Source organism: Littorina saxatilis, linkage group LG3 (assembly GCF_037325665.1).
Source record: "Littorina saxatilis isolate snail1 linkage group LG3, US_GU_Lsax_2.0, whole genome shotgun sequence".
In the NCBI taxonomy this organism is placed as follows: Eukaryota; Metazoa; Mollusca; class Gastropoda; order Littorinimorpha; family Littorinidae; genus Littorina; species Littorina saxatilis.
Window position 1 is genome coordinate 45,576,457 of NC_090247.1, and position 12,485 is coordinate 45,588,941.

Sequence of the window (12,485 nt, forward strand, 5' to 3'; positions counted from 1 at the left end):
TACAGTGAGGACAACTTACGGGTACATGCAAGGAAAGCCCACAACTTCTAAGGTGAACAACTCTGCAGAGTCTGCTGTGAAGGGCGACGGTAGTCTCCCTGTCACACTCGACCCCCTTTGAATGAACTTTGTCCCCAAAGTTCCGAACCATGGACCCGCCAAGCTTAGGTCCCTCCCAGGTTGGTGGAATGGGAACAGCACGAAAATGATTCAGTGGCCTGAACATTTCATGTCGAGTCCCATCCCTGTCGACGACGCTTAATGTAACCGAGTGCCGAAACACCACAATCACCTTTGAAGGCGAAGTCCACTCAAACGGGATTGAGAATTTTAGAGCATATTTCTAAGCCCTATAATAACTGTTATGGCTTCTCAAAGGAAGGCCCGAACATACAGACACACCAAAGCCGCCAGACCTTCTTCTTCTTCTTCGGCGTTCCAGGATTTTTTTTGGCCTCAGGTCAGACTTCAAGTTTTGTAGCTTGAATAAAGCTAGTGGTCAGGATCAGGGAGTCTTTGGTGCCCCAGAGTTGCTCCTGCAGTGTGGCACCTTGTGGCCAGTGATCTGTTCTGGCTTCCTGGTGGAGCGGGCAGGTCTGCAGGATGTGCTCCGGGGTCTGTGGGCCTGTTTCGCACGGGCAGTTCGGTGTGTGCGACAGACCAAGGCGGTGCATGTGGGCACGCAGTCGACAGTGTCCAGTCCGTAGGCGGAAGAGGATGGTCTGCTGATGGCGCTGTAAGTTGGGCATCTGATCATCAGATGGCAGGCTGTGTTGGGCATTCCAGGTGGTTTGGTAGTGTCTTTTCACCAGGGTTTTGGCTTCACTGTAAGAGACTGTTGGTCTTGTCTGCTCCAGATGGCTGCCAGTCTTGGCCAGTCTGTCCGCTTCCTCGTTCCCTGAGAGGCCACAGTGAGCAGGGATCCACTGGACAGCGACGTTTGTGCTCTGGGAGAGAGTGCAAAGAAGACGCTGGGTGTCTCGTTCCAGCTGCTCTTTGGGCGACTGCAGGCTTTGGACGGCGGATCTGCAGTCGGTCAGGAAGACGGCGTGAGAGGGTGGGTGTTCGCTGACCAGGCTAACTGCTTCTCTGAGAGCGGTGAGTTCTGCCCGGTAGTTGGATGACAGCTCTCCGGCAGGCAGGGATCTTGAAAGGGTGTGTCCGTCTGGGTAGCGTACCAGGATCCCGCTTCCTCCGTTTTTGATGGCACCATCTGAGGACCCGTCAGTGTAGATGTGAGTCCATACTGAGGCGTTGTAGTCCTGGTGCATCATCTCCAGCGTGAGGTTCTTGAGGACTGCGTCCTGCTGCTCTCTCTTGCTGGTCACTCCTGGCATGTCAGTAACAAAGACCACCTTGCTGAGCTGGCTGTTCCACTCTTCAGCGTCTTGGAGGGGCTCTTGTTCTTCAGGGGTGCGTGGTAGGAAGCTGGTTTGGGTTCTCTCTAGCTGCTTGGCCAGATGGTTGAAACTGCTTCTTTTCAGCCTGTTCTTCGTCATCTGTTGGGTGTGCTGGTGTGCTGGGTGAGAGGGGAGTCGTTGCAGCTTCTCGTACTGCACGATGCCACAATCACCTTTGAAGGCGAAGTCCACTCAAACGGGATTGAGAATTTTAGAGCATATTTCTAAGCCCTATAATAACTGTTATGGCTTCTCAAAGGAAGGCCCGAACATACAGACACACCAAAGCCGCCAGACCACATCACAAACAGAACTCTACAATCCACAGGTGTTGCCCACACACACACATATCTATAAATATATAGAGATAGATGACAGTGTATTTTTCGCGTGGCTATAAATTGATTCGACCTTTGCACTTTTACAGTGAGGACAACTTACGGGTGCAAGGAAAGCGTTCTGGACAGTGCAGTGACATTCTAAAAATAGTAACGTAGTAACGGGAATATGGATTGACGCCACACGAAGGAAGGGAGAAAAACGCAAAACACTGGAGAAGATAAGGAAGAGTTACTGGGAATGGATCTGGGAAGATGAACAGAAAAACCAAAATCGGTACAGCGCTGTGCGCTGAGAGCATGTGTTGAAAATTCTCATCGACCAGGTTGTGTCCGGGGTCTACCTGAATATGCCCACCAAATTTGAAGCAGATCCATCGAGAACTTTGGGCGTGCATGGCGAACACACACACACACACACAGACAGACACAAGTCGTATATATATATAGATTACATATTCTTACCCAATTCACATAGATAGCAGATTGCTAATCAAGGTGGTGGGGAAATATTCACAGTCAATATCTTGTAAGTACTTGTCCGGCAGCAACTATAGCCGGCAGACCATGTGTACTATAATCCAAAATCTTAATAATAAATTTTCATTTAATTAATATACTTACCCAACTCACATATATCAATTAACTCAGGTTCAGTGCTAGTAACGTTGTACGCGTCCCCTTGGTAACAAGAGAGACCACTCTAAAAAAAGAGTGACCACTACCCATAATGCCAGACCAATAACTAGTCTGACCTCCGTATGCGTGCGCATACGCCGCCATTTGCATCATTCCAAAACGAAGCCCAACTCACTTCTTTTTTAGAAACATCACAGCGGGGAGGCGGGAGGGAATAAACCATGTGAGTTGGGTAAGTATATTAATCAAATGAAAATTTATTACTAAAATTTTTGATCAAATTACATATCTTACCCAACTCACATATATAGCAGATTGCTACTAACGGTGGAGGAAATGAGAATATGTCCTACCACTACCAGAGCGGGCAACACAGAAACGCATCCTGTCTCAATGAAGAGACATCTCTGAGATAGACATCGATGAAAAACATTTTAAGCAAGCCAGTAAGCAGACTCAAGAACCAATGCCAGGAGACCAAATCGAAGAACAGCTAGAGAGGAAAACCCACCTCTTGCCCCATGAGACCTGGCTGTAGTAATAAAGGGCCAACTGCCCTGACATCACCCGACTGAATCCGCCACAATACAAAAGCTTGTCTACCTATGGCGGAGGCCCACTTGAATAACATAACTTTCGAGATACAGCAGTCCCTCTCATGAACGGACACCCTTGGGCCATAGCAAAACTGTCCGTACATTGCAGGTGTCCGGTCACGGGAGGGGTGACCACACCTCCCCCTCCCCCATACACTCACACAGAGACACACAAACAACAGGATTGAATCTATGCCGCTAATCACTTCTTGTGGCTACTAAACAATAACAATAAACTCCTAATACTTCTTTAAACGTTCTGTAAAATACTAAAAATGATTTGTATGAAAAGTGTTGAAAAGAAGAGATAAAATAAATCCTCAAGGCAGTGAACACACTCACCATGCACTGACATACGAAAGCAGCCACACAAACACAGCACAGAGGAGCGTGTGCAGATGCTTTGCAAGAATAAGCTTGAATAAATAGCAGCAGATAGAGCTGCATGTCATAATCATGTAATTTATTTTCTTCTTGTCTGGCTTTATTGACTGCATGCCGATCATGTGGCATGGCAGTGACTTTGCACTCTTCAATTGGAAATACACTGTACATAACACAGCTCCCAATCTCCCTCACTAATGCCTACCCCAAGCCGTGACAACTGATGCTTGGAAATTGTGTGGAAGAGTACACCTCTCTATTTCTCTCCAATGCTCTTCCTGCTGACATGTAGTGACACCGGACACCCCACAGAGTTTAGCCAGCTACCCCTCCACTCCCCCCCTCTCTCTCTCTCTCTCACTCCCTCCAGCCATGTACTGTTTGGGGCTGTGGCCAGAGAGGCCAGCTGCACTGTTCACTCAGAGCAAAACCAGTTGACTGTGTCGTAACTTTTGACACAGCAAGACAACTGAAGGGTTCACAGATTAGGCAACCGACTCACTGGTCAAGGCTGAGGGGAAACAAGAGTATCTTGTCAATGAAAGAGGTTACACACAGACACACGATGCTGAGAACTGTGGCCGGTTTTTCACTCTCTTTCGCTCAGGACCTTCATCGACTGTGGTTTCTGTTGTTTACGTCCAACAGACAAGAATAAAGAGCACAGTGCAGTTTCATGTTGGCATCTTCGCATGTACTTCACTCCTGACCAAAACGATGGGTACACGTGCACTCAAGTTATCAGTGACTGTCATCATGCCATTGCGGTTGTGATCTTTGTATCAAGAGCAGGACTGCTCTGTTATCGATTTTGTTGTGGTGAAAATTTGACGATGGTCTGTCCGTACATTGGAGGTATGACCTGCTGTTGGGACCGAAAATGAGTGTCCGCGTCCACGTTTTGCAGGTGTCCGTTTAAGGGGGGGCAAATATAGAAGGAAAACACTTCGTGCCGAGCAAATGTGTCCGTACATGTCAGGTGTCCGCTCACGCCGGGGGCCGTACATTGCAGGGACTGCTGTACCTGCACACCGCACCATGTTAAGTGAGATAAAAGGAAGTTTCTGAGTTTCCGATCGAGTGTGCGGAGTCCAAAACAGAAAACTGCTGAGGGCTCTAACAAGACAATTATACTGTTTAAAAAAAGAAACGCATAGCTTGTAATATTTGGTTAATTTAGTTATATGGCTACAAGGATATCCACCAAACTGCAGAAAATGTTTATCTGGTCGTCGACCTTTCGTCCATTGCCACAAGTGAGCTCTGCACGTGACGCATGCGTTATCAGTGGCTACAATGTCAAAATTGCTCATTTGGCATGACCACTCGTCATGCTTCAGTGTAATCTCGTGAAACTCGGGGAATATTGAGCTCTCACCATGTCTTCCAAAACCCATAAAAGCGGATTGTTCGCCACAAAGAAATCAGACGACAATTCAGCGACGAAAGATGGCCCGATTGAGCAGAGAAGACCGCCAAATTGCATTGGGTCGTTTACAAGCAGGCCAAAGTCAAAGTGCAATCGCCAGGCACTTCCACGTGTCCCAGAGCACCATCAGTAGACTGTGGGTCAGGTTTCAAGCCACTGGCTCCGTTGCTGACTTGCCACGAGCGGGAAGACCAAGGGCGACAACTGCTGCTCACGACCGCTTCATACGGCTCCGCCACCTCCGGAATCGTTTCCTGTCGGCCTCATCTTCTGTCCAGGCTCTCCCCGGGCCACACCGATTATCGGACCAGACCGTGCGGAACCGCCTGCATGAAGCTGGTTTGAGAGCTCGCAGACCTCACAGAGGAGCTGTCCTCACCCGCCGCCATCGCCAGAACCGAGTGCAGTGGGGCAACTAGCACCTTCGCTGGACCGTCCGGAATCACTGGAGACACGTGTGGTTCAGCGACGAGTCCTACTTCCTGCTCCAGCGACATGATGGTCCGAGGAGGGTCTACCGGAGAGTAAACGAACGTTACGCGCCCAACTGTGTGGATGAGGCACCCGTTCATGGTGGTGGAGGCGTCATGGTGTGGGGGGCGATCAATACCGCTGGAAGGAGCACCCTGGTGCACGTCCAAGGGCGCATAACTGCCTAGCGATACCTGGAGGAAATTCTGCGCCCACACGCCCTTCCTCTTCTGGCTGCCCAGGATGCCATATTCCAGCAGGACAACGCTCGCCCGCACACAGCACGACTCACCACCCAGTTCCTCACCGACCACCATGTCCAGGTGCTTCCCTGGCCATCCATGTCGCCAGACATGAACCCGATAGAACACCTCTGGGATGAATTGGACAGACGTGTGCGCAGGCGAGAAGAAGCGCCGGCAAATCACCGCGATCTATTGCAGGCACTTCAGGAGGAGTGGGACACCATCCCACAGCAAGATATCCGGCATCTGATCCAGTCCATGCCCAGAAGGTGCCGGGCAGTTGTTGCTGCTCAAGGCAGTCACACCCCCTACTGACTTGACAGCCTCGGCACCCAATCGTATTGATTGACTGATTGATTTGAAGATGCAAATGAACTGTGTGTGCATTCAACTGTGTCCATACCAAATTTCAAACAAATAATCTAAATATTGGATTTTCTGTTAATTTTTTCGAAAAATAAAACAAATTTGGCAAGTAGCAACTATGCGTTTCTTTTTTTGAACAGTATAGTGGAGTAACCATGACCGCTTTCCGTGTTAGATTAGCAAGGCTAGCTTTTGTAACGGCTCAAAGAATCCGATCTCAAATACTCCAAAACTAGGAGCAAATCCCAAGTCGGGACGGGAGATTTGTTTTCAGCAAACCGAAGGGAGGCTCCCTTAATCACGCTGGCGATAACGCCCCCAAGTGAAATAGTGCGACCTAGCTGTTACGGTGCAACTGATATCGCGTATCGTCTTACTTCAAAGAAGAAGGAGAAAATTCCCTGGCCGGAAAGCCAGGATACGTGGTTCGCCACCTGCATTGAACGGGAAGAAGTGGAGTTCTTTCCGTTAACATTACGGCATTTGGTCCAAGCCAGCCAAATGTGAGGTGTAAATCGAAGACGTTGAACCCCTATGGGATCTCTGGACCAAATCCAGAGTTGAGGCCGAAGCCCCTGAGCGTCTCAATGATTCTCGTACAATTGCCACCCGTGTAGCTCGAGCGGAAAACGGGGGCCCTCTTGCCAGCCTTAGAAGGTCTGGAAACCAAGGTTGAAAGAGCCCCTATGGTGCGACCGGCAGGCCGCTCAAAATATTTTCGAGAGCGATGATCTTCCATGCTTCGGGGTCCGGGAACGGGGAGACGAACATCGGCAGACGGCGATAGTACCGAGTGGCAAATAAGTCTATCAGCGGCTTCTCCGATTACGCCCGGAGGCGTAGAAGCGCGTGGTCAGATAGTGCCTCCCTCAATGAAGTGGGTGTCTCCCTTGTAAACGTTCTCTTTCTAAGAAAAGGTTTAAATGAGACAGTTCTAGAACCGGACGCTATGTGCCCAAGGCTTTTGGAATGACAAACAGAATTCCACAGCCACAGCTCTCCTCTGAAGCAGAAGGGAGACCCCGGCCTGTAATAGAATCCCTGGCTTCTACTCTGGCCGGAAATGAAAAGCAGGAGGAGTTCTGGTCAATGTGCACTGTGCGTGCTCCATAGGAAGCTCTGACCAGGGGAGCGTCATTAAGGGTTAGGCTTACGGCCTGACCCCCGCTCTCCGAAGGAGGGCTAGTTCTTGGGGAAGGTTCGAGGCCGATTCTTATTCCGAGAAGACGAACCAGACTTCGAACTCTGGCCAGTGTTAGCTGACGCCGAGAACTAAGGAGCGGGAGGTCCGCTGCGTTTGGTTTGTTTCTTGAAAATGCCAGCTCCGAAAGCTTAACAGACTGTAAGTCTTTGGCCTGCGAGGGCTGCTAATTCTTGTTTGTTTGTTTGCTTTAACGCCCAGCCGACCACGAAGGGCCATATCAGGGCGGTGCTGCTTTGACATATAACGTGCGCCACACATAAGACAGAAGTCGCAGCACAGGCTTCATGTCTCACCCAGTCACATTATTCTGACACCGGACCAACCAGTCCTAGCACTAACCCCATAATGCCAGACGCCAGGCGGAGCAGCAACTAGATTGCCAATTTTAAAGTCTTAGGTATGACCCGGCCGGGGTTCGAACCCACGACCTCCCGATCACGGGGCAGACGCCTTACCACTAGGCCAACCGTGCCGGTAGGGCTGCTAATGCAGTGCGTCCAGCAGATCATGTTCGAGAAGAGAACCTTCGAGAAAGGAAGCGATTAAAGTCTCGCCTAAAGAACCATTCGTTCAGCTGAGACCTTCTCCCAAGCTGCGAACAGCAAAGCTACATCCTTTGGCTCTGCGCCCTGAAGGAACACAAAGGGATCCAGTGAGGACGTAATTGCACGAGAGAGAGGGGCGGGGAAATAGCTCAGTTGGTAGCGCGCTGGATTTGTATTCAGTTGGCCGCTGTCAGCGTGAGTTCGATCCCAGGTTCGGCGGAAATTTATTTCACAGTCAACTTTGTGTGCAGACTCTCTTCGGTGTCCGAACCCTCCCCCCGTGTACACTACATTGGGTGTGCACGTTAAAGATCCCACGATTGACAAAAGGGTCTTTCCTGGCAAAATTGCTTAGGCACAGTTAATAATTGTCTACCTATACCCGTGTGACTTGGAATAATAGGCCGTGAAAGGTAAATATGCGCCGAAATGGCTGCAATCTACTGGCCGTATAAAATTTCATCTCACACGGCATCACTGCAGAGCGCCTAGAACTGTACCCACGGAATATGCGCGATATAAGCGTCATTGATTGATTGATTGATTGAGATAACAAATCAAGGTCTCAGACAAAGACGATAATTCTAAAGAAGTGCAGCCGCATTCTTCCACAGCTCGGAGATCCTTGTCCTTGCAAAGAGACAGTTTCTCCTTGCTATAACCATCCTAAAGGATGTTCGTCAAATCCGGTGTAACCGGAAGCGGTTCCGTAGTTAGAACAAAAGAATAAGTTAAGTTCTTGGGCTTGGTGTTAACCGAGGCCTACGGATAGCGCTCAGCGAGTGATGCGCTACTTGCGCGGGTGACGCAGGCCAAGGCAATGCCGCAGCAGGTGCTTCACCGAGCGCTGCCAACGAAGGAAGTGGTGGAAGATGAAAATCATTTGAGAAAACTTTCGCAAGTTCAAATGCCACCGAGGGATGCTCTGAGAACTTAAAGTTCGAAGATTTTCCTGAGAAGGCTCAAATCAGTAAAGCTGAAGGTGGAGGAACAGCAGATGACGACGCTACCGCTACTCCCTCCGGGAAATAGTGTGTAGTGACCTCTGCGGCTAAGGCCAACTTAGTTGGCAGCTTAACCAGAAGTCGAAAAAGGGGCATTCCCATCTGCCTCAGAGGCATCGTCTTCCACATCCTCATCACCCTGTTCCGGAGTATCCCAACGATCATCGAAAGTGTGAGATCCGGAAATCAACCCCGCAGAGGCAACATCGGCCGAAGCCGGAAATGATTGGGAAAAACCCCCGGAAGTTGGACATCCTTGAACGGATCCTCCATCGACCTGTCTTCATGCCAGCTGAACAACTGGAAGCGGAAATGGTTGTAGCCTGTACAACGGCGCCGGAAACCGCCGAAGCGAACCGGAAGCCAAAGGCTGATGAGTGCCGACCGCCAACACCGACAGTGTTATTGGCGGAAGGCGATACCATCCTGCCATCGGAAACCCAACCGCGGAAGCGGAAGCGGATCCAGCATCAGCCTCCGACCACCCGGAAACCGCCGAAGCGAAACCGGAAGCAGAGGCTGATGAGTGCCGACCGCCAACACCGAAGTGTTATCGGCGGAAGACAATACCATCCTGCCACCGGAAGCCGCAGCCGTGGAAGCGGAAGCGGAACCAGCAGTGGATTGGTAAGCATCAGCACCAACCGGACCCAACGAATGGCAACCGGAAGATCCTGTTGTCCTACTACCGGAAGTAGCGGACACATGCTCTTCACACCCCAACCCGTACCCCGGTAGGGCATAAGGCTGACTTGAGGAATGAACCTTTTGGCTGGTTTGCGTACTTCGCCAAGAACACCTCCTGCCGACGCGTAAGCGCCGAGAGGACCAGGAGGTGCTGATGTCTGAAAATCAGACAAAAATTTGTCGAAAGGAACACCTGACGACGAGTCCAACACCACTGTTGGTTCTGCAACCACGTCGGCAGATGTAATGGTTGCAGCCGGCTCTGAACGAACCCGCGCGAGAGACTTTGCGTTACCAAAACCTGACGCAGGTTTGCGTGCTTCGCCAAGGCAAACACCGCCCGCGACACCAAAGCGCCGAGAGGACTGGGCGGTGCTGAGGTCTGACAGGCAGACAAAAGTTCGTTGACAGGAAAACCTGACTACGACCTAAACGCATCTGTCGGCTCTGCAACAACGTCGGAAGACGTAATGGTTGCAGAAGGTACGTAACGAACCCGTGCGAGCGACCGTGCGTTACCTACTCCGGAAGGGAGCAGCAGAGAAGCCTAACTTGCTATTTGTTTACAATCAGCAGTTAACATGTCCTGAACCTCAGAATAAACAATGACAAAAAGAGGACAAGAAGCTCCTCTCGCTTAACTTCATTATGGTTGTAACACCTGTGGTTATTAACCGAAGCTGAAATGTCAACTGAGGGAGAAGCGGTATCTATCAACAATAGAATAGAATGCTGCTTATCAGGTTAAAGTCCCAACCAAAGACGGCTTCTCGCTAAGGAACCTTTTAGAGCTATGAGTAGTAGAAGAAGTGCGTGGTTTAGCGCCAGCTTTAACCGTTTTGCCCAATTGAGAAACAGGTGAGCAAGTCTGCTTGGCAGAGCTCTTAGTTTTCTCTTTATGTCTAGGTTGTCGGCCATTTTGAAAGTAAAAAATGGCGGACCACTGTTACACAAGACAAGTGGCAAAGCTTTCAAAAACGCTAAGAAATCTTCTCGTTAAACAAAAAAGGAACGCTCTCACCGATTCCTGAAGAAGTGAAGAAGGACGTTGATATGTTACCAAGATTCGATGGCCTTCCCTGAAAGGTAGGCCGATGGCTTAAGAAAAAGCCTGAGCTCCTCAAACACGTCATGCAACGTGGGTTGAAGGAAAAGGAATGAGTGTCACCGGTGTATGTCCGGCGCATGCGCAGGACACCGGTAGGGGAGGTAACTACCATGAACCATGCCTTATATGGTATAGAGTTTTGTTTTTAAGAGTTACCTCCCGTGTTACCACGGATGAGTGCTTCAATACCTTAGCAACAAAATGAAGTTATTGCTATCTATGTGAGTTGGGTAAGAATATGTAATTTAATTCTCCTTTATCAGTTTATGAGAGCAAACAAATTTACATTTCTACTCCCAAACTCAGTGCAAACAAGCACGAGCAGTTTTTGTACAGCTAAGGTAAGTAGCATAGCATAGTGAAAACTTTGCTTGTTTGCCTGATTTTCAGGGAGCAGTCAGGTTTAGAAGTAGAACAAATCTATTTCCACACAGACAAACTTACCGAGTGGTGGCTGTAGTAAACCACCATGAGACTCGCAATAACCTATGGGATGCAGATCTGAGGAATCCACCAGGCGCCAGAAGTCGTTCTTGTTGTCACTGCCATCAAGTCGCAGACGGAGTCGTGCCCCTTGAATACCAACGACGGTGGCCACACAAATTGAAGTCAGGTTGCGAGGGTCAGAGGCCTCTAGTTTCATGGCCACACCAAACTCATTAGCAGGTGGGACTGGCCACTGAATCACACATGAAGAAAGTATTATCTACGATTTTATGGCACAGTAATGATAGATTCATACCTCTCATCATAAAAGGCAGATAGCTTAACTTACATGCAAACTGGTACCGCAGTAAAAATTATAGCAGCAAGTCATAGTAAGCGTAAGAATAAAACTAACAGTAGAAACCCACAGAACGTTTGCAACAAATAAACAAACATACACAAGAACAAAGTCGCGTGGAGCGATCAAAACATTAAGTAAATCTGTACGCCTCAAACTAAAAGATCCACACTAACAATCTGGAAAATAGTTTTATAATAGACTCAATATTACCAAGACTAGCAAAGGCTTGAAAAAAGCAAAGGTTTGAGGACAAAAGTGGCTTGTGCATTTAATTTTCAATGCTTGTTATTCTTTCAGGTGCCAGGAGACTGGTTCCGCATGACTCTCACTTATTACTGTTTTTGTTTTGTTTTGGTTTTGTTTTTCTTAACGCCCAGCCGACCACGAAGGGCCATATCAGGGCGGTGCTGCTTTGACATATAACGTGCACCACACACAAGACAGAAGTCGCAGCACAGGCTTCATATCATGTCTCACCCAGTCACATTATTCTGACACCGGACCAACCAGTCCTAGCACTAACCCCATAATGCCAGACACCAGGCGGAGCAGCCACTAGATTGCCAATTTTATAGTCTTAGGTATGACCCGGCCGGGGTTCAAACCCACGACCTCCCGATCACGGGGCGGACGCCTTACCACTAGGCCAACCGTGCCGGTCACTTATTACTAGTATTACACATGTCCTAAGCATTTAGAGCGCTTACTTCACTTTGTTTATCAGATCATTGGCACAGGCTTGGCTAGCCGAAACCCAAACACCATTGGGGGATGGCACTGGGCTTGCAAAGCAGACGATTGCTAATACAGGAATGGCCAAATCTCAAAACATTTAACTCGCCAGCCGGGCGAGTAACTCCAAGAAAGTTGCTAGCCTGTCAGAAATGTCACTAGCCCGTTCCATACCACACACAAAAAGTATGACACAGTGATTATATGAATGACTGTCAGGTTCATTGTTACACACAAAATAGCCATGATATGATCGACAACTGGAGGGTGGTCAGCGATGAATAGGCGTTCCCAGCTTTTGGGGGGACATGTACTATTCTTCACGCAAGTTGCATTCAAACTGTGAGCAATCTATGTTTCGCATGACTTTACATTTTTCAACTTTGAGATGTTGTTCCAATCAAAAAGGCATCCTTTCTGTCTCTCTGTGTTCTTGGAAATCTTTTACAGTACAAACTCTCAAGAACTCCCTATCGTCTCCCCATTGAACTCTGACAACTCGCCGGTGTTCTTTGAATGGACGATCTTTTCTGTTTCTCATACTGTTTGT

General features: G+C 48.9%; 1 protein-coding gene across 2 annotated transcripts in view; it reads right to left on the reverse strand.

Annotated features, from left to right (window-relative positions):
• LOC138960791 (polycomb protein SCMH1-like) overlaps positions 1–12,485 on the reverse strand; it is a 103,668-nt gene that overhangs the window by 73,534 nt on the left and 17,649 nt on the right. For both annotated transcript variants that reach the window (XM_070332443.1, XM_070332444.1), the window contains exon 4: positions 10,861–11,095. In XM_070332443.1, the coding sequence (XP_070188544.1) occupies positions 10,861–11,095 (235 nt within the window). The remainder of the gene's footprint in view (positions 1–10,860; positions 11,096–12,485) is intronic.